At 39.4% G+C, this 22,735-nt stretch overlaps 2 protein-coding genes across 2 annotated transcripts in view; both read right to left on the reverse strand.

Annotated features, from left to right (window-relative positions):
* Positions 1–11,633, reverse strand: part of LOC140924269 (broad substrate specificity ATP-binding cassette transporter ABCG2-like) — a 30,178-nt gene extending 18,545 nt beyond the window's left edge. Inside the window, exons 1-6 of the mRNA XM_073374304.1 lie at positions 11,540–11,633; positions 8,120–8,405; positions 7,610–7,669; positions 4,478–4,592; positions 4,228–4,380; positions 2,909–3,066 (exon numbers count right to left, since the gene is read on the reverse strand). Coding sequence (XP_073230405.1) covers positions 2,909–3,066; positions 4,228–4,380; positions 4,478–4,592; positions 7,610–7,669; positions 8,120–8,394 — 761 coding nt within the window. The 5' untranslated portion in view covers positions 8,395–8,405; positions 11,540–11,633. The remainder of the gene's footprint in view (positions 1–2,908; positions 3,067–4,227; positions 4,381–4,477; positions 4,593–7,609; positions 7,670–8,119; positions 8,406–11,539) is intronic.
* Positions 11,634–21,367: 9,734 nt separating this feature from the next.
* LOC140924352 (vam6/Vps39-like protein) overlaps positions 21,368–22,735 on the reverse strand; it is a 29,764-nt gene continuing 28,396 nt past the window's right edge. Inside the window, exons 25-26 of the mRNA XM_073374389.1 lie at positions 22,686–22,735; positions 21,368–22,102 (exon numbers count right to left, since the gene is read on the reverse strand). The exon at positions 22,686–22,735 is cut by the window's right edge and continues 42 nt beyond it. Of these exons, the coding sequence (XP_073230490.1) occupies positions 21,967–22,102; positions 22,686–22,735 (186 nt within the window). The 3' untranslated portion in view covers positions 21,368–21,966. The remainder of the gene's footprint in view (positions 22,103–22,685) is intronic.

Here is a 22,735-nt window from a genome sequence, read left to right on the forward strand (position 1 = left end):
AGATTTCGCAGAAAACTATACCTGCCAATACCAAGATGAAATACAAGCTGCTCACTGGAGCCAAGAACAAGTAACATTGTTCACTGTAGCCATTTGGGTCAAAGATGCAAGCAACACCACAACCTGTAACTCTCATGTCATTGTTAGTAATGACCACAGCCATGAAAAAAAATCAATTGCTGTTTTTGTGGACTTTGTGGTCAATTCTTTGATAAGGATGAGTTATCCACAGATTAAAGTCGTTGATATCTTCTCAGATGGGCCCAATTCCCAGTTTAAGAACAGGTACATGGCCAATTTCTATAGAATATTACAGAGAAAAGGAATGAAGATTAAATGGCATTTTTTTGCCACTTCACATGGAAAAGGAGTTGTTGATGGCTTGGGGGGAACCGTGAAAAGAGTTGTGTGGACTGCAGTGTCGACCAGAAAAGTGCCACGGGTGTTAAATGCAGAGGAATTTGCCAAAGTTGCTACCCAAATGTGCAAGTCAATAGGCATTCACCTGTATCTGAATGAAGACATTGACAAATCCAGCAGCAAACTGGGCCTTGATGAATGCTTTAAACAGGCAAAACCCATTCCTGGAATAAAAAAGATCCACTGCTTGGACCCAACAGATGGAGATCATCTGCATTGCCGTCTGTACTCAAATCAACCCTCTACGCATAACAAAATAATTGATTTGTCAAGTGACAATTCAGGTTGCTCGGATAATGAAGTTTCAGTCTCTGAAGCTGGAAGCAATGACGCTGTAAGTGTTGATGATGATGACAATGGCAGTGATGATGAGGATGATGATAGTGTTGATGATGATGATGATGGCAGCAATGATGAAGTTACGGGAAATGTTGATGATAATGATGATAGCAACAGCGATGATGACAGTGTTGATAATAATAGTGATGGTGCCAGAGACAGTGATATTCAAATTGAATTAGGCTTGCCTAATCACATCAAAGAATGTCTCAACAAAGAGTGCGATGAGTTTGAACTTCACCCATGCGGTAACTTTCTGGTACAGTTGATTATGGGCGAAGGAGTTGATTTTGAGGGTGATTCATTAATTGTTATGAATGACTTGAAAGAATTGGAAGGAAATCTGCCTCAGGATGAATTGAAATGGCTTTCGAATTTTGTCATTGATTCATATCTAAAAATACTAAAATCAGAAAGCGCTGGTGTTGAAGTGTTTGGGTGGGAAGAATTTGAGAAAGGAGTGGGGAAAAGGAAAGTGGAACAGCTTCTTCAAGGCAAAGGGAATCTGTTACAGCAAAATGTAGTATTTTTCCCCTGCAACAGTCCAAACAGTGAGCATTGGTTTCTTGGAGTGGTGCTTCCAATGGAAAAGAGTCTTGTTGTCCTTGATAGTTTGCCTGGGCAATTTGTTAAGCCAACAGTATCCAGACGGGTGAAAAAGATGATGTCATTCCTCCAAAGGACAGACACTTCTATCAACATCAGCGAATGGTCTTTCTATGTCAATAAACCGGGTGAGATTCCCCAACAAGTGAATCAATTTGATTGTGGTGTTTTTACTTGTCTATACGCAAGATGTTTGGCAACCAAATGCCTCATGATAACTCAGCCACACATTCCAGCATACAGGAAACTGATGATTAAAGAACTACATCAAAAAAAGCTTTCTCCCCTTCCACCAACACCTGTCCAAAAAGGAGAATACTATGCAGTTGACTATGTGAAGAATTTTTACATTGGCAGAGTTTTGGATGTCACCAAAGATTGTGTACAGTTTAAGTTTCTGCATAAAGTTGGGGCAACGACCTTCCATTGGCCTAGAAGAGAGGATGTGGACCAAGCACACACTTCAAGTATATTTTATGGTCCAGGTACAGTACCTAGTTTTATAAGTGGACCTTTCACAATTCCAGAACTGTCACACGTAGAAAAACTTTTCAAACTCATTAGAAAGTTCAGAAAGTTCTCAAAGTAATGACAGTACAATGTAGACTTTATGACTGTACAGTATAAAGTGAACATTTCGAAATTCAGCCACCATTTGGCTACTGTTATTTGACATATCAGTGTTTTAATGTTTGATTGCTGTATGGACTTACTTTGTGTATTTTACAGACTTGCATGTATGTTTGCCTACTTTTCGTTATAGGCTTATTTTGTATAAGTTTCAAAACAATTAAATGTGTTGTGTTCCAAATATTGAAATATGTAACGTCCGTGACGTAACATCCGTGACAGACTTTGACTGTATATATTTATTAGAGGTTACAGTAAATCAAAGTCTTCTCTTCGTCAAACTATATCAGATGGACTGATAGCTGTACAACATCAATAGTTTAATTGTTCTTCAATTGCTTTTTCAAGGAGAGGGAAAAAACAGACTTAATGTCACGGATGTTACGTAACGTCTGTGACAAAACTTGTAATCACTGTCCCTCTTTTAAGAAATAATTTGGAAGAAATTTTACATGACATGTGATTAGTTCCCAGCAAGGTATTAATTGTGATGTAAATGTTTTAAGTTAAAAAAATATTACATGCTTAGTTTCCATTAGTTTAAATATGCATTGCAGAGATTGATCATCAAAAGAAAAATCAACACATACATACTTTGTGTCCCCCCCTGAGAACAGTTTTGCCCAAGGCAATAAAAAACATTTTGCAGTACACTTTGACATGTCTACAATGCACTGCAGGCAATAATTCAATCAGAAACACAGTTTTAAAAACAATGATTTTCACATTTCTCATGTGGAATTGCCCATATTTTATTTTCACTCAGTCTTTTAAGACCCTTGGCTAGACTACATAGCGAGTCCACAAAGCTAAATTTAATCGTTGACAGAGTTTCAACCTGATAATTCTTGTAAGTGGTACTGAAGCATCTCGTAACATTTTAAAAGGCGGGATGGGGGGTGTCTTCACCTACCCCTGCAAAAGCTCAACCACAGATACAGCTGTAGAAGCGTCCAGTCCTGTAGTTGGTTCATCAAGAAACAAAACTGATGGTGACATTATCAGCTCCATACCAATATTAGTGCGCTTGCGTTCTCCTCCTGAAATGCCCCGGATGAACTCATTTCCAACCTGTAACAATTATCATTACTCCAAAAAAGAAACACACGCACACATCACAGCAGGTTAAGACGGTTTCTATAATCCAAGTTCTCACAACTGATTAGCGGACCGCTCTACATATACACGTACATGAATCGTCCCATGAAACATCAACTTTATGGAGGACGTGAACATACGACGACGAATTTTCCTTTCTCTTTTTTAAGGTGGACAAAGTCCTTAAGAAATCAACTCTACGAGAAATCGGCTACATTTGTAGAGCGGGTCCACTAATAGACGCGATGAGGTTTGAAAGGATGAAAATTCATTTTTTTTACGACGTTTTCACTACTGTCGTCGACACAGTCGTCACAATCGTCGTTGCTTAAGCTCTCTACTGTCATTTCGAGAACACTTGATCCATCCGCGGTATTTGCAGGGGGCTTGGTATAATAAACATGTTGTGCACGTGCATGTAGTCGGCGTCCCAGTTGTCCCTTTCATAAACTGTCGCTGCCATTTTTGAGACACTTGCACTATATTTGAAAGTGTTTCTTATAAAAAGAAAGAAGCTTACAATCGAACCTGGGCCTTTCGTATGCTAATCATTTTTCCTTAACACTAAACTACCCCAGCGATCAGCTAAAAAAACAAAATTTATGTACAATTTATATACAAATAACTGTCACATCTACAAAAGGTGACCCAGCCCTTTTCACTTTTCACCGTCAATGTACGACTACAACGTGAAATTGCCAAATTTAACGTTTTAACGCGAACGTGAACAAACGAAAATTTAGACGCCTGCGCATAGCCGGTCAAAAATTTAAAAGCCAAAATCTATATCAAATTTGATATCGATTTTAGGGTCAAAAATCTGACCTGCGCAGTATGAAAAAGGCGTAATTGCATGGATGCGTGGTAACTCAGCTGGGAGCAATCTCTACCCCACAGCTCTTCTGCAATGAGTTGGGAGACACCATTTTGGATTTGCTCAAGATAGCGCGTTACGCATGGGCAGATTGTAAAGCCACGCTAGTTAAAATTCAACCTGGTTCGTCAGTTCCACGGTACCGTATGCCGGAACAAAGCGGTGGAAAATTCGTCCGGTGCCGTTAGAAGAAAGCCTTGGGCTCTCCCCCCCCGTCCCCCTCCCCTCCGCCAAGGTTTTTCTGTAGTACATGAACATACCTTCGACTCAGCCACGTGATACAAACCCAGGTCACTGAGAGTGGCTTCTACCCTCTCCTCCCGTTCTTGTTTACTCAATCTGCCAGGAAGTCTTAGCGAAGCAGAGAAATGCAAGTTCTCCCGGACAGTTAAGGTTCCCATGACAACATCATCCTGCAGTAAAAAGAAAAGGCAGAGGTTTTAGAGACATTAGTAAGAGTCGCCTGTCATAATCCTGAACAAAAATGGTCACTTGTTCCGACAAACAAACCTGTACTACATATCCTGTGATACACTTGAAATTTTCGGGTTGTTTGAGACCATTAACGAGAACATGACCCGATAAATGTCTGCGATCTTTCCGTCCAGCTAAGATGTCAAGAAGCCTAGAATAACAAACAAATCAATAAGGAATATTTACCTGAAGACGGCACACACATGAATATATTCGATGACCATCAATTGAAGTAAATAAATACACTTAATTTACCCCAGTTATTGATGATGCCCAACAAATGGTCACGTGAGTATGTCAGTAGACTGCCAGTTTCAATGACTTTACTGTTACAGTCAATCAGTTAAGTAACATTAATTTGTGGATTGAGCTCAGTTTGATTGATTGTTATTCAATTTATCAGTAAGTTTTCAGTTCATGTCTGACACTCATTTTGCACTCTGCTAGGATCAGCAGTGCTGACTGCATACTATACTCACTATATGAAATAGACGCCCGTGACATTCTCTCTTTTAATATATAGATTTAGCCAGGGCTAAAAGCGAAGCTCTCGATAATATTTATAGTTTGCTCGAACAAAATATAAAATCATGTTACGCTACGCGGCGAAGGAAACGAGAACGGTGAAAAAACAACAACAGGTCTAATAAGCAAAAAAAACAACTTTGCACGTGCAGCACACTTTTTTTGTACATTTCTCTGCAGTTGTTTTGCAGGACCACAACGTGAAAATTCCAGAAACTTCCTAGTTACACGTTTATGGAGGAAATGTCGTACCTGTTGTTCACTTTTTTTCACTCGCTCATTTGCACCTTGGTGGCCGCTAGGATTTCTCATATTTTCACCGCCGCTAAAAAATTTTGATGTTGTTTTTCCAACAAATAGCTCCTTATCTTACGCTCTAGCTCTCTGTCGCTCTTTTTCTCGTTGAGCTTCGCTGGCCTGTCGCCTACTTTATTTTTTCTCAAAATTCCAAATGTTTGCACGTGACATCTAAGCTTAATACTTTAGACAACAAGGATACAGAGACAATTTCCGCTTTCCGTTTTCGTCTTTATTGACTCTTTAGTTATCTCTGCTTAACAAGACGCGGGTCGCTATGCGATTTCCCGCCAAAATAACCTCTAGTTGCATTTGGGTTGCAATACCTGTTGGTTGAGTTATTTTTCATTGGTATGCCTATGGTGCGGACGGACGGTCGGTCGGGCGTACGGTCACGTGGTTACCAGAATTTCTCGGACGGGTGGATTACCCAATTTTCTTACCCATAGTGCACCGCTTCGCGCGCTTTGCGCGCGTGGAGCTCCGCTATTTAGTTTGTTATTTATCACATTCTTTGGGTTGTTTTCCTACTCATATACCCTGTCAGTAACTGTTTGCACATTGTGGGTGACTCCTCCTAAAATGTTCTAAAATTATTGGTAAAGGACTTAATGGAGCTGAAACCAATTGTGGAATTGCACACATTTTAGGCATCCTACTGATGAACAGTAGGTATTTTGAGCAAAAATTTGCCCTCTGTCCTCTTTGAATCAACATTGTTAACACCTCTACGCATTAATAAACCGACGCAAAAAATTTACCATTCTTTATTTTATTTCAGTATGTTATTTGTGTCAAAGTTGGTTCTCTCAGCCATTCATCACAGGCTGTTCTTTTCTTCTGTGTACAGGTAGGGGATTAGAAGAAAGGGCATATAGGATCACTGGACTAGCTAGCCTTTGAGCAATGAATAATTAATTTAGTACCTGGTTGCTACTTCAACCTCCAGCTTGAGTTGGGGGTGATAAAATTAAGGATGCTTAATAATATTGTGGAGGGCTTACTCATCTCTTTTTTCACAATTTACCCATAATACACCTTGTTTACACCCCAAAATTTTGCATAACTATTGTTTCCCAATTTCTCTTGGTTATTACAGTTGTCTCAAGAGAATTTAAAGACAGTTCTTATGCAATTTTTTTGGGGAGATAAATGGGTGTATTATGGGGAATGTGGAAATAGTATATACCGTAAATCCTCTATTAAGCTCCCCGTCTCTTTCGGGCAAAAAAGTTAATAAGACCCCTTCCCCCTAACATATCTTCTTTTTTGCTAAATTGAATAAGCCCCCACCCTTTCAAATATCCTCCCTTCAAATGTGTTTAAAATAAAGAAGCCCCCAGGGGCTTAATAGAGGATTTAGAGTAAGTTAGGAAAATTACATTCAGAGGGGTTTTAAATTCATCTATTACAATTACAGTAAATTGTCACAATTTTCTGAAAGGTTAGAAATATTATTTGAACTTACAAGTCCTCATTGTAAAGCTATTGTGCAGTTCCAGAAAATATCCACACCTCCCCCACGGAGGGCAACTGAAACTCCGAGGGGAGCATGCAGGGGTCCAAAAGGAGTCAATTTCTGAGGGGTTGGGGGGTTGCTTCCGAAGGTTTTTCCAGGATGTCCAAGTAGCATTGGTAGGTTATTAATAAATAACAGCTTCTCTGTTGAGCTAGATATCAGTTATTTTACTGTTAACCGCAGTTTCAAAACAAATATTATTGTTTGTATTGATCATCTTTTATCTATGGTTGGCTGTATGCTTTTTCCAGGGCTTACACGAAAGTTCTTTTAATACAATTGTCACCAGCTCATGAATAAACTTCCAGTTATCTAGCTGTTGCATAATTATTTCACACATCTGATTCACCATAATTTGGTCATTTTGATTCTATAACCTTGTTTTAACATGTTCTAATGGTGTTTAGTTTGAATGTAACTGGTTCTTTTGCAGAACGGCAATATCTGTGTGGTCAGTATTCATGAGTGGCGTAAGGTATATGCTTCCATGGTTAATTATTAGCTAAGAAAGTCCTTGAGATTATTACCGTATTAATATGAATAGTAAGACTATTGTTTTCTCATTTTTATTCAAGAAATAAATTATCTTTGGCGTAATAATACAGTGCAACAACATTTTTGATGGAAACATTCTTTCCAGAGGGTACCCAACCAAGCTGAAAAAAATTTGAGGTGGTGGTGGTGGGGGCATATGACAAGCAATCCCATGGAAATTCCAGCGGGTGGGGGTCTAAAGCAAAACTGCCCTCCATGGTGGGGGGATGAATACTTTCTGGAACCGCACATTTTATAAATACCACTGATATATATTTAAAAGTTATACTCACGTTGTTTTGCCACTCCCTGTTGGTCCTAGTATAGCATTCAGTCCTGGCTGCATGATACCACTTTAACATAAAAATCAAACAAATTGAGTTTTATTAGTTGTGGTCAGCCAAAAAGGGGAAGACTTGATTAAAGTGGCACTATGCAGTAGTGATCTTCTATCATGAAAGCTTCACTGCATGGTTTCATCAAAACAACTAAAGCTGGCCTAATATCAGGGTTTCACTCTCTTGACTATTACATGAGCTTGCAGCTACCATTATATTCAACAAATATATATTTATTACATTTTTTTTTTTTAAAAATTTATCTAATTAATTATCGGCTAAGTCTCTTAGTGGTAAAAGAAAATTAATTCTCCATCCAGCCTCGATATATAAATGCCCTGATAATTACCCCAGTCACTATTTTTCTCATTGAGCAAATAAAATATGTCAATATTTTATTTAAGAAACAATGAAGCTTAATCACACACAAATAAAATTTGATTTAAGACAAGGCTGTGGTTGCACCTGAGATTTTTGATGATGTGTTTCTCAGTTTTCATCCCTTTCTCTTTAGTGTATACTGTGTAACCCACATCATGATATGAGATTAGTGTTGCTCCATCTCCAAATTGACTTGATTCAGATTCAGCCGAAAATGATCGACTAATAACCGATGACTTTGAGTTGCTGACAGTGATATGTTTCTGTCTGGCACTGTCACTGTGGCATTTTTCTTCTCCACCCAATGGGTTTTCTTGGGCATGTAACAGAGGAGTCTTTCCATTAATGCCACGAGACATCTGTTTTTCTCCTAAAATATAACAATTAAAATAATTGTCATTGTTTACAATTTTATATATTGGCTAGAATAATAGCTTATACATCTTGCTCAAAGTGAGGATATAACTCCATGCAGTTACAATGCTACATGCCATTTAACTATACTATACACCATGAAAGAAATACAAAAAGCATCCCTCTGATGTATACAGAAAGAACCAAAAAATGCAAAAATAATTCAACAGCATTTAATAATTAGTTTTAAGGCACCTTCTACTAAAATACACAACAATGATCACTATTATCAAATGTAAAACATAATGAAGGGATGCCTGGTCAGGAGAAAAAACCAGGTCTTTTGTTGAGTACCCAAAGGAAAATAAGGTAAATATGTTAATATATAGATTTAGCCAGGGCTAAAAGCGAAGCTCTGGTTAATAATACGTGTAAACTAAAAAAAAAAAATCTTGTTATGCTAAACGGCGGACGACAATGAAAATGGCTTCAAGACTAATAGATCTAATTAGCAAAAAAACAAATTGCACGTGCAGCACACTTTTTCTTCTAATTAGCAAAAAACAAATTTGCACGTGCAGCACGCTTTTTTGTCTTTCCCTTGCCGTTGTTTTGCACGACTACAACGCTGTTTTGTACGACTAAAACGTCAAACTTCCTAGTTACACACTATTTTTATGGAGAAATTGTCGTATGTGCTTACCCAATATTTTGTTTCCAGTGTTGATGTTCGCTTTTATTTTTCACTGCCGCTCATTTTCACCTTGCTGGCCGCTAGCATTTCTCATTTTCTCACCGCCGCTCTGAATTTCCATGTTTTTCTTCCTACGAATTTTCAATAACTCGCTCTAGCTCTCTCTCTGTTATCCACGTTAGTGTACACATAAAAAATAACGCTGAAAAAGACACGACTTTTTTCTTTCTAAAAGTCCGGGCGGCCATGTGATTTCCTTCCAAATAAATCCTTGAGTTGCATTTGGCTTCCCATACCTGTTGATTGAGTTATTTTACATTGGTATGCCTGTGGTGCGGACGGACGGTCGCTCGCTCGATCGCTCGCTCGGTGTACGGTCACGTGATTACCAAATTTTCTGGGATGGGTAGATTACCACATTTCCTTAGCTATGGGGCTCCGCCCACGCGCGTGCTTCGCGTAAATCGACATGGTTAATATTTGTACAACAAAATTATTAGTCTTCAATTAACTGTTAATGCACAATCCTACCCAAAATTTAGGATGCTAAAAATAATTTATTAGAGATGATTTATTAACAGGTTTAGATGTTGCCATGTTAAATTACTGCAATTGCACCTCAATTACATGATGCCTGATGGCTAATTTTTTCGGCTTTTTTTTGTGATGGCTCCCAAAAAGTCAGCGTGATGCATGATAGATTAATTAAGTTTGTACAGCTAGAACCCTAACACTGTAATTACGTGATGTGGGAGCTTATTGTTTTGTTTGCCAAAAAATTATACAAATCAAATAAAATCTAATTACCTTAACTCTCATGGCGAGGAAGCCCAAGAGAAGCCACCGGGCTTATAAGGAGCGATTACAAAGGAACGATTACAATTTTTAAATATGAACACGTCTTGTCATGGACTTAATTACTTTAGAGATTATAAGAAGTTTTTACGTTGTCAAAGAAATTGTACTTTCTTGTATAATTTCAGTTTATTGGATGCAAACATGCTGCCTTAAACTGTGAGTAAGATAGTTTTATTGACCTACCCTAGTTCATGCATAAATAATGACAATAGAACTGAGCGGAGTCCAATTCAGTCTGTAATCATACAAGTGATAACAGAGTCCAATTTGTTTAATCACAAGTATGATTAAAGACCAAATTGGATGGCAGGAAGTTCTGTTACCAATTAATCATAACTATATCAATTTGTGATATTTTAGGCTTTTTAAAATCAAAACACAAGAAATTCCGACAGTTTTTTGCTACCGGTACAGAAAGAAAGCCATTTAAGCGCGCACGTGATGGTGCGACTATCCATTTTTATCACTTAGGGAAAGTCCATTTAATATGACAAGGGGGGGGGATGAAGATATTGAGGGGGGCTCCGAAAATTTTTAGACACCCGAAGGGGGGGCTCTGAAAAAATTGTTGCGCTAGGAGGGGGGGCTCCGAAAATTTGTATACTTCAAAACCAACACATGACATCATCATACAGATCGGATGGTTTTCAACTCAACAATTTAATGACCTGTGCAACTCAGCTATATCACGTGGTTTACAGATATAACAAATGTAGTCTCAGTAATTATTACACTCTTGTTCATCCCAAAAATGCTTTAGAAAATTGTATCACAACTGTATTGAACCGCTAGCGAGGGGGGCTGCTAAAATTTCAAGCTTCGAGTTTCAATATCTTCATCCCCCCCTTGTCATATTAAATGAACTTTCCCTTAGGCATGATGCGTACTGTCCTATTACACTGTCCTATTAGTGTTGAAATCAGGACAGTTGATTGCCAATCACATTTGTAAATTTTGTTGTACTTATGATTATAAACAATTAGTGGATGAGGTTTTTGTGGTATCGGGAATAATCAAGGTCGAGGTAAGTGTTATCAGCCGAGCCGAAGACAGACCTTGATTACTTAAGATATCACAAAAACTGAATCTAATAATTGTTTTGTTATACATTGTTTTGAAGAAATTAAAATAACGACAAACACACGCTCGCAAGGAACCTGACTTGATCTTGTTATGGGAAATCATGCATTGCATGTGCAACCTACAGATTAGTCACAGATAACTAACTAATCTGTAGGTTACGCTGATTTCCAAAATTAGCTGTAGGCTCTTAGCCAATGAGAAGTCAGACAGTGAGTACAATGTATAATAAACGCTGTTATCAGGCCCTAAGGGTTGGAATGGACAGAATTTTACTGATTTATAGATGCAACAAAGGCCTGCTGTTTTAAAACAATCTACAGAATAAATAGCACGATGGCAAGTTGTTAAAAGCACACGTAATCGCGTGAGTTCACATGCCCAGTGCCCAAAGTATGTACAAGGAAATCTACAAAACCGCTTGATATTCTACCGATCAACGAATTTGGAGAGACGTATTTAAAGGCGAGGTATTTGGGGGTTGTCAAACCGGGGTTAAATGAAGCTTACAAACATACCTTTTGGTCCTACTGGATGTAGTTCTTGTTGTGCAAGTATCCTTGAGGGACTGACTCAGTAGGATTGCGTGACAACCTGCGCTGTTATATCGCAATCCCCTGATGATCCAGTCATCACGTCCCTCACGTGATCTTTAGCCTGTGTCCCATTTCTCAGGGACCGCGCAGCGGCGGGTGGGGCTGGTGGCTAGCCCCAGCCCCACTTTTTCGGATGGTAAAATAATTTTTTTTTTTTTTTTTTTTTTTTGACTTTGGTTACCCAGATCTGTCACTTACCACACAAACAAGGTTTAGTAATCTGACAATACAGAAAACCCACGAACAGAGAACAGACAAACTTTGTCTTGTAGCTGTTGCCAATGAGTTTATATAGCCTACGTGTAGCCGCACCCTCCCCCGGAAGAAGGAAAAACCCTCTTAGCCGCACCCTCCTCCCGACGAAGGAAAAAGGGAGAGAGGGTTTTTCCTTCGTCCGGAGGAGGGTGCGGCTACACGTAGGCTAATGAGTTTGTAGCTCTTAACGACGATCGGAAAGGCAACTTTGGCACCTTCAGAGAATCCGACTTAAAATTAAATGTTGCTCGTGTTGGGTTTAGCTTCAAAGGCTATTCATTTAAATTTTGGTCTAACGTAGGGGCCAGGTTGCAACTTGTTGTTTTAAGTGCCGATGTAATAATCACAAATTTACATGACTACTGGCAGTTTTAGATGCATTTAAAGCCATTCCAGAAGACTTAAATTTGAGAAATTTTCTGGGGGTGCATGCCTCCGGACCTCTCTAGTTTGCTCACTCTTACGCTTTCGCATTTGAACACCCCTCCGACCCCTCCCCCTCCCTCACTTGAAAATCCTCTCCACGAGCCCTGTTTCCTTTTTTGGGGGTTGCACGCAGGCTAAATGTGAACAAAACATGGAACTATCCATTGTTACGTCTAAGCCGTTTAGGACGTTTAAATCGGCTCAACATGGGTCAACTGTCTCGCCTGACTGGATAGCATCCTTACTTTTAACGTGAAACATGCGCAAACTCTAGTTAACCATTTCCTTGGTGTCCGCTGTGTCCGTAACCATGCTCAAAAGAGTAAATTCTTAGCCTGTTCCAGGCTGTCAAATAGGGGGGAAGGCACGAAAGTAAAAGGCATACGAAAAGTTTTTTTTTTTCCATCCCCCCCCCCCGTGTTCGCGCTTTCTCAATTCAGTGGACTATCTCGGAGCCTGGAACATGCGGGTAAATTCCCTGGACCACACTCTTGATTCTCTACCAAAAAGTGACCCCCATTGGTTCGATTCTCTTTCACAGCGACCCCCTCCCGTAAACACGGCTTCACATTTTATGTGGTCGCTAACTGAAAGCTTGTAGCTTGAAGATAAAATGGAACTCACTGAGTTCCATTTTATCTTCAGTAAGCCGGCATGTCTACGTTATATACGGGTGTCCGTTATAAACTGGGTGTCCGTGACTCACGGACACCCAGTTTATAACGGACACCCGTATATAACGGACAGTTTCGTTTGTCCCGACGAAAAGCTCGATCATATGTTTTCCCTAAAATTTACCCGCTTAATAGGGACACCGGTTGATACGGACAATACGAACAACGGACACTTTTGTGTGTCCTGAGGCACTGATGCTCTTAGTCCCTAGATCGTCAACTTCGCCGTTTTTATGATCTTTTATGGGCACGGCGTATCTACGCACTATCTATTCTCCTTGTCACAATCCGTGTGCTTTATTCTTTTGTTTACTTTTTCATCGCCTTGCCGTAAGGATCAGTTTGCCGTTTCATATTTTTTATGGACATTGTACCCTGCTCAAAGAACGACAGATTTTTATTGATTAATACAGTCTTTCTTCGCGTGCATGTTTGACCCTTGTACTGTAACCATTTAATAGGCCTTTTTAAAAAATACCATAATACTCTTTGTTGCCCCTCCAAAATTTTGCGTAAGCATTGTTTCTGCCTTTCTTTCTGTCTGAGGCTTTCTGCCTCCTACCACACAAGTTTCACTTCCTTGGCTTTTTGCTGGAGTTATTGTCCCCTCCCCTTTGAGATTGATCCTACCCTTCTTCCTCTTTGTCTGCTTTTCTAGTAATATCAATACAACATTGGTTCTTAATGCTTTTTTCGCAGAGCAGTAATACATACACCATGGTGTGTCCCCTTGGTGTCCGTATTTAACTGGATTTTTTCTCTGAGTCAACTGTGTCCATAGTTCATTAAAAAGTAACATATTCCGGCCGTGATCTTTCTGTATCCGATATGGAACACGCGTGATCGTTCTGAGGCCGGGGCAGTTGTAGTGTCACTTATACCCTATCTTAACACTTAGCGTGTTTCTTACATCTAAAGCATTTTTTTTTTTTTAACGAGACGCTTTGCACAGTTTATACTCTTGGAGTCTCACCCAAAGATCAGTTTCAACCAGAGATTAGATATGCCATAATTTACTTGAATGTAGAATGTATTTCTGACCTTTGCATAAAAATAGCGGCTGCCTTATAGTTTAGATCATTCGCACGTTATCTCCCTACGCGCTCAGTCTCTCACCAGTCGAAAAGGCTGGAGAGCCTCCTGCATGTGAAGCAAGACACTCCGACTGTAGTGCGGTAGAAATGGCAAAGGTATACAGGGGCACCCCAAAGACTGTTTTCTGTAAAGTTCGGAGACGCAAATATTGCCTACAATTTTCTATTGCTAAGGACGGCTAAAAATTTCTGGATGACCGTTCTATTCATGTGCAATTTTCAAATCTTATCAACTAAATTCCTTACTAATTTCTGAAGTTCAATTTTTCAAATGTCACTCCCCAGTCGACCCCAGATTAGGCTATTTTTCGTAGAAAAAGGGGAAACCTAAAATTTTTCGAATTCAAAACGTGATGGAGAGAGGCATCAGAAAACTTCTCACTTTCGTAATAGGTTAAAATGCATCTAAACTTTTCGGAAAAATAATACTGAAGCCCTTGTAATTTCGAAAAGACTCAACTTCTCCTAGGATGACCAAACAGATACCAATTTTATAATGCTGCTTAGAATGCATCTCTAGAGAGCTAAAAGTACTCTGAAAAGCCTAAAAAGTGTTTTCAATGAATTAAGGAGGAAACCGTCGTTGGCTGCCCCTGGGTATAATTTGTTTGTATCAGCGCAATTTTATTCCACAACATATCGTTTCGAATTGAATGTTGCAAACAGGACTCTACAGATCAACACATATTTTAGACTGCTTAAATAAATTCGCCTGCTGCCTGCCTTTCTAACACTGCCTGCTGATATCAGAAATGTTGGTTCCTTAAATAGTTTTAAGAAATCAATCAAGACCTTTCTTTTGGACGAATCACTTTAAATTTTATTTATTTATTTATTTATTTATTTATTTACTTTTTCTCCTTTCAATATTGTATTTAATTTTGTATGAAATTTTTGTAAAGCGCTTTTGATCACATCTGGAAAGAGCGCTATAGAAATTTTTAATTTATTATTATTTATTATTATTAGCCCTCGGCTCTCTAAAAGAGGAAAGGACAAACTTCCACACCGCGCTCCTGATCTGGCCGCCGCTGAGATTAGGTTGGCCAGCTGCTGTAGCTTTTAAAGTGAAAAGCTGAGCTTGTTTGGTACAAAAGAATTCACGGTGGCTACCTTTTAAGAAGTAGGACAATTCAAGTGTGAAGCCTTAAAACTGCGAATCACTTGCAGATGTTTTCTATGTCCGATAAAACAGTGGAAACATCTAATTTAAATGACCTTGATATGGCACAAATAAGCCAAACACTGAATAATTACAAGTCCTTTAAAAATCATTTAGACTTCGAGTTACCTCTGTTTTGTAATTTTGTTGCGGCAAGTTGAAAGGAGATATAAGAACCGCACCCGCGAATGACGAAAATTTCAAGAACAAAATCTGCCGGCCTTAGCTGATTTACCGGCAAGACGAGCCGCGAGATCGAGCGCGGAAAATGAAAAAGCGAAATACAGAGTGAAAGAAAGAAGACGCGCAACTGCTCAACCCCTGCCAACCAGAGATCAGACCAAATTTTAGCAGCTTTCATTAATCTACGCGCTGCACCACATTTCAGTTTTAAAGTCAAATTCAACCGTTACCCTGCGCCAGGGTCCGTTACTCAAAACATTTCTAATGTGATTGCTGTGTTTGTTGACTTCCACCATTTATTTAAGACTCACATCACTCATCATGTTAAGAAAGGAAAAGTTCTTTGCTTGATTTTTCTGAGATTTTATTCTTGGCCCAGGACGCGGCCAACCAGTCGAACCTGCCTTTGTCGGACCATCTCATCCTTACAGAGTCACTACTGACATATATTTAATATACAGTACCCTCTGCCATCCATTTATATCAACTCAGTCAAAATAACAACAAGACAGCCTCAGTTCCTTTACAAACTAACCCTTTCCTCTGAGCTTTTATTGTACTGTTTAAAAAAAAAAAACAATAACAGCCCTTGCTTAAGGACCCAAATATGGTTTCGCGTTAATTTCCACATTAGGAACTTTAAGATCCAACGACGCGGACGGTAACGAGAACGTCAAAAAACCAATAGGTTTGATTAGCAAAACAACAACTTTGCACGTGCACCCGCTTTTGCACGACTACGACGTGAACATGTCTAATTTCGTGTTTTATGGAGGACGTAAACGAGCAACGATGAAACTTTATTTCTCTTACTGTACTTTGATATGGTGCCTAGGAATTCAACTCCAGGAGGGTTCGTCTACATTTGACAAAGTAAGTGGGTAGGAATAATTGCGATATAGACTGAAAGAACGCAAATTCACTTTTACACTTTTTAAGGGACGTTCTCATTACCGTCGCGTCGTTGGATCTTAAAGTCCCTATTGTCTTGACTTTGGAGCCGTGAGTGCAACACAAGCCGTGAACCCTTGACATTTTTGAAATAAATTTCACCAAACTATAGAACTGTTCTCAAGCGAGATATGAGCTGCAGTACACGATCGCATCCGACAGAGTCTGCCCAGGCTTGGTTTGTTCAGTGAGTTGTGCAACGAAAGTCATTAAAGCACTATGGAATTTTCTCTTAATATTCTAAAATCTTACGCGTATTGAGCTATCTGAAGAGGAGGTTTACCATGGTTGCAGACCTCTTACCACGACGTAGAGCAAACACCTACTTATGTGCATGATGTGCAAAGAACTAAACAAAGATATTTCTCGCAATAGTAATTACCATTTATCGGCATGTTTACTATACTTTTGTTCGGTTAGTGAAAATTATTTTAAAATTAAGCTAATTTCCCCTTTGAATGAGAAGAATAAGGCACCTGAATCAACTTTTTCCAGAGGTACGCAACATTTCTCAATCCACCCTATCCGTCTCTGAACCCACTGTAAAGTGGCGTTTTCTCTCAGTATGGTGAGCTAACTTCGATCGGGGGAGCGTCACATGTTAGCGAGTGGCAAAATGAAGGGGAAATTGCTGCGTTTTGTTCTAAACATTATTTGACTGCAGTCAAAGGTGAGTTGCGTCTGCGATTTTCATCGCTTATTTACCTTCTGTTAATTTGTTTTGCTTTGTTTTACGATTTTGATTATGTGTTAATAAATCTTCGATATTTTTCAGGCTGTGCACGCACGTGGGTAGTACTACTTCCCCTTTGAAAGCATATTCAACTTGGAATGAAAAAACTTTACTGAAGCTATAAATGAATAGGTAAATAAAATCAACTTATCGTAAAAGATCTACCATCACAACATAAACAATATTTAGAATTAATTACTTTTTGCAAATACAGATTAAAAACAATAGTCGGCATATATATTGATATATTAAAGGTTGCCGTTTAATGGTATCCGACGTGCGGCATGCTTTTATAGCGCTTTCATCAAAACATTTGTTGTTTGCGCGGCAAATTTAAACCGTTGATGAAAACTTCAGACGTTCAGATCGTTTTTTGCTTACTAAACAACACGTTTCGAACCAAGTGTAAGTAAAATGGAAGGCTGTTTTTGGTGGAAAGAAATGGATTTCAAAAACACATTATTGACCGTGAAAACACCAGAAAGCCAGGAGCAGGATCAACACTTAAAAGAAAGCAGTCACCCTTCTCCTGATTCAAGCGACTTCTGCAGGATTTCTGATCAAAAACCTTCCGTACCAGCAATCTGTGGAGTAACGAAAGGTATGACAAGTTTTGTTCCTTGTTTTAATTTCACCTGTTAAAATGAGAGGTGATTCAACACCCGAAGAATTGTGTTTATTAGCAGACATTAGTAGATTATTTTCACCTGTCAACTTTATCTCGAGACACGGATTTGGCCAGCGCAATAATTTTATAATCACCACAGTAGGATAACAGGTTATCGGTAGCTTCTCAAAAATTTTATTTGTTTAGTCTTTTTATGAAACTTTCTGCAAAACATAACTGAGTTAAATATCTTCGACTTGAATTAACCGTCACTCAAGTGAACAAAATAGCAGCCTGATAACGTAAATCGTTTCCAAGCCAGTTCTACAAACCTTGTCTTGCTAGTTTAAATTATCTCGGGATGCTGGAAACGCAATTGCACTCCTGAAGTTTCGAACTTGAGAAATTTTCAATGTCGCACATTAAAACTAACAACGCAACGGCTTTTTTAGGAGCCATCAAGTTTAATATGTTATGGCTGATACAAAGTTAAGCTTATGTATCTTTATAATAACATCGCTAAAACCAATTTTTTTCTGAACAATTTCTTAATTGATGCCAGAAGAATCTGCTGCAAAACGACTTCGATATGGAGCGAAATGACTTTGTAGCGAAACGACCGGTCTGCCAACCACGTGTATGCATTAACAGGTGTCTCGTAATGTCGCTACAAAGTTACAGTAAACTGTGATCTATAATTTCTTGCTCTATTAATGAATTAGGTTAAAATATTCCACAGCTATTTTTACGTGTTCAAATGGGGAATGAAGTGAGCTAATATGGTATCGCACACATCAATTTTGGAAAAAAATGGAGGCGAATCAACTAAACAGGAGTGCAGCGAACTGACCTAAACCTTCCTAAATTATTGGTATCAATTGTGCGATACATTTCTCCGCCGGGTTTACTAAACGTTTTTGTACTTTTTTTTAATTATTCAGAAGCAGATCTGAAGGAAAGTTCTAACAAGGTTAAATCCAACAAATCCCGATCGTCTTTCTCAGTGGAACAGGTGTTGCACCTGGAGAGAGTGTTTGACCGTCAGAAATATCTGGGCTCCAGAGACAGACAAAAAATTGCAGAGCAACTACAAATGACTGAAGCACAGGTAATACAGTGGCATCAATAACGTAAGGGGAGGGGAGGGGGAGGGGAACGAGGGACCACAATCACAATCAGACAGTTTTAGTCATCGAATTTCGGGGATGACTGGGGGGATGTGTGAGCTACAGACTAAAGAGAAATGATTCCTAGGCAGATTCTTCAAATGACGGACAGCCTAGACATGGATAACGGATTTGCTCTAAGCGTCGAATCAAGTCAAGTCAATTTTTATTTAAACTCACACAGAATAATGATTAATACAAATTAGTGCTTTAAAATATAAAATCGTGTGATTGTGAAGGAAAAGAAATTTTCAATTGTAGGTTCATTGAGCAGAGTTTGGGACACCTAAATAGTTCGTGGAACTAAGCGAGTAGGGAGCTCATGAGATAACTCAGTTTAAGTTACTTAGAACACTGATCTCCATCATGTTCTTGTTCTACTTCTGCAGGTGAAAACTTGGTTCCAAAACAGAAGAATGAAACAAAAGAGGAAGCGATCGGAAGACGCTGAGAGAAGAGCCAAATTTGCCTTCATCAACAGTTTAGCTTGGCCCCTGAACAATGGTTACCATGGTTACCAACCATCCTACGACTGTCATTCTCCTACGTATCCCGACACACCTCTCGTGCTGAGGTCAGAGCTTCACCCAAAGTACGCATGCCCGTCGGCCTCGCCTTGGAGTGGTCTGCCTCCCTACTCGCCACCACCACCACCACCGCCATATTGGGCAAGATACCCAGGAACATACTGAACTCGTGATCTAGCTTCTCTGAGAAAACAGTCTGAACTTTGAGCTTTCTGGGTGTCGTAGTGGAAGAATTGTACTAGTTAAGCACAAATGCTACAATTTTAAGAAATAATTAGACTTTCATTTTCCCGTGAAATTAAAACCTTTGATTTGGAAACCAATCCTGCCGTATGCTTCACGAGTGTCAGTATATAGCTGTAAGAAATTTTGGTACGAAGTTTTTCTTTTATTAGCTGTAAATAAGTTTTTCCGTTTTCTTTGAGCATGAAAACCATCAAGGTTATTAGAGTTCGACTTCAGCGTATTGTGATTGTGTTTTTTTGGCATCAGTGTACTGTGCACTTTCGATTTCGTCTCAAAAACAGCGTACGTGTAAAAGTAACATATTATGAAAAACATTTGTGCTCAAGAATGGAATCTTTGGAAATATTTTCATGCGCTTTTAAACTTCAATACGTGTATTTGTTCACAATGTAAGCAAACCAATCGTTGTACTCCTTGTACAATACGCTAGTTTGTGAAAATAAACTACTTGTTTTTGCATAACAACCCTCGTGTTTAGCTGCAGATTTGAGAAGTCCTGTGTTTACAAGATAAAACTGTACCCCGTGTACAAAACCGTGCCATCTTGAAAAGGGAGACGAACTTCTGCCGCGCAAATTTACATATTTCATGCTTTTTGTTAGAAAATTTCCTGAGAGCAGAAATTGTCTTCACTGATCATTTCATCACACTGGAGTTAGTACACCTGCTGGCTTTTGTAGAAATCGGCCTTAAACTTCCACTAATGTCCCAAGAAATGTTTGTCAGGGGGCAATGCCATGCGCTATAGACTACTACCCGTTCCAGTCTACCGGCAGACCGATTTCACGCCGAAAAGAGGGGTCGTTTCGCGTTTCAATAATACTGTTGCGAAATTTCGTACCGGAGTGAAATTCTCGCTCCGGTACAACAACCGGGTGAACTCACGCCGGTGTGACTCGCGCCGGTAGGACATTTTGCGGTGGTATCATGTAAACAATTACAGAGCCACTAGAGGGAACCGGAGTGAACTCGCGCCGGCGCGAAACGCCCCGGTGTTATGTCAGTGTTGTGGTTCAGTTTTAACCTTGGTTTACATTTATTTTCCTTTGTATCTAACTCATTATCATACATTACCATACCCCCAAAAAGGGAACATAAAATTTAAACCAAGGAGAAAACAACATAACATAAACACTCCCCTCTGTTCCCACAGACTGGTACATGGTTAATAGGAACGCGAGAAAGGCTTGTTTTGCGTGACATTGATAAACAGGTTTATCACACGCCCAACCAGCAATATACAGTCAACTCCCTTTATAGCGGACACTGTAGGGACCTTAAGTTAGTGTCCTCTGTAGCGAGAGTCCGTAATAGCGGGAGTTTATTTCAGTCAAATGTCTGTAATTTATTTTTGTCCGGAATTTATCTGCTGTCCGTATTATCGAGGTGTCCGTTATAGCGGGGTGTCCGCAAGGCGAGAGTTGACTGTATTAACTAGACCAGTTGACTTGGTCATCAACATGATTAGGGGACAGATGGTCCTGTAAATAATGGGTTGAGCAGAACATCCAGATCTCTTCTGTGTACTCTTGTTTCCCACTGGCATGGACTGGAGGCTACAAGCACACCACACCGGATGGGGCTTCTTGTTCTGCTTCTCATGGGGGAGGGGAGGGAGCGGCTTCACACAGGCTACGGACAAAGCAAGTTCTCAAAGTTCGTACAGTGTGCAGAGCTCTAAGCCAAGTTTACCCAAAGGCACAAAAACAACAACAACAACAGAAGATTTCAAACATAAATTGTGAACTTTTAAAAGGTCGGGCTGTCGATAATTCACCACTTACTTTATGATCGATTACCGTTAACACACATAGCACCTTATCAGTAAAATATGAACAGGTATTGTTGATAAGGATTTCTTAACGACTGTATTAAATGCTATCTCAAACTTCTCTTTAGAAATTCTATTCTCCAAAAATAAATTAAGTAAGTTTTTGATTATCATCATAATATCTGATCCCCAAGTGACTATATATCTATTATAAATGCTTTTCCTTCCTAACTTAATTGAAAATTGTCTCATTATAAATCTAGGGAACAGGCACTTTTGAAACGTACAGTCTCGCAGCACAAGCGATCACGAAGTGACCTTTGCGTGACCTTGACCTTGACCTTTCGAACTGTCAAAAGTAGACTGAGTGCTGGCAGCACTTAGTCTTCTATTGACTTTGAATTACTGCAAGTTCTTCTTCCCAAACTTCCTTTGCATCATACATTGGTTTTTCCTTAGCAGTTCCAATGATAAGAAAAATTTTCTTCTCGACGCGAGGTTGCTGTGTCACAATGCAAGTGTGTGATTGAATTCCTATACTAAGCGTCACGTGATCAGAATCTTGGTAGCATATTATCCTCAGGTGTTGGGCTGTGCCTCGGTGTGGTGTGCGCACTACCAGGGGGGGAGGTCAGGTTTTTGCAGCAGTAGTAATGAAGGATTTCTCCAGACGGGTAATAAGCAAATGCGCTTAGGAAAATAAAAAATAAACGTTATTAAACAACGGAAATTTCTTCAAAAATCAGTTCAAACAGCAAACATGGTTTTACGTAACTCTAAGCACTATAAACATAACCTTGCACAGGGTAAAAAGCAACCGGAAGCCACTTTTTAGTGCTCTAGACGCCACAAAACGCAGAGGAACGCAAATTACGTCCGGTTGCCGCCGAGCAGATTGTAAGTGAACTTAAAAAACCGGAAACACGACATAAAATTGCAACATTAACTAACATTTTTTCTACTCAGTTGAAGCCTGGGGCCGTGATGTGTTTGAAGTTACGCCATGGGCATCCCTATGTTCTCAAAAGCTTTGGAACCACACATATTAGAGGAGGAAAAAACTTGGTTTGGGCAAATTTTTTTCCACGGCCTACTTTTGTACTTTTTTGTGTGTAAATATGGGACTATCACGATACGAGGATTTTTCCCTGAAAAATCACCCGACTCAGTCCACCTTACTATTCAAATGGTCGGCCCCTAGCATAAGGTCCCTAAAATTCTCGGCATTTAAACTACGATAACAGACAAGGACAAGTAATATTGGATAACTTACCTGTTTCCAATTTTTTTATGGCAGACTTGGCACGCTCTTTCATCTGTTAA

The sequence above is a fragment of the Porites lutea genome, chromosome 14 (genome assembly GCF_958299795.1).
Source record: "Porites lutea chromosome 14, jaPorLute2.1, whole genome shotgun sequence".
NCBI classification, from domain to species: domain Eukaryota; kingdom Metazoa; phylum Cnidaria; class Anthozoa; order Scleractinia; family Poritidae; genus Porites; species Porites lutea.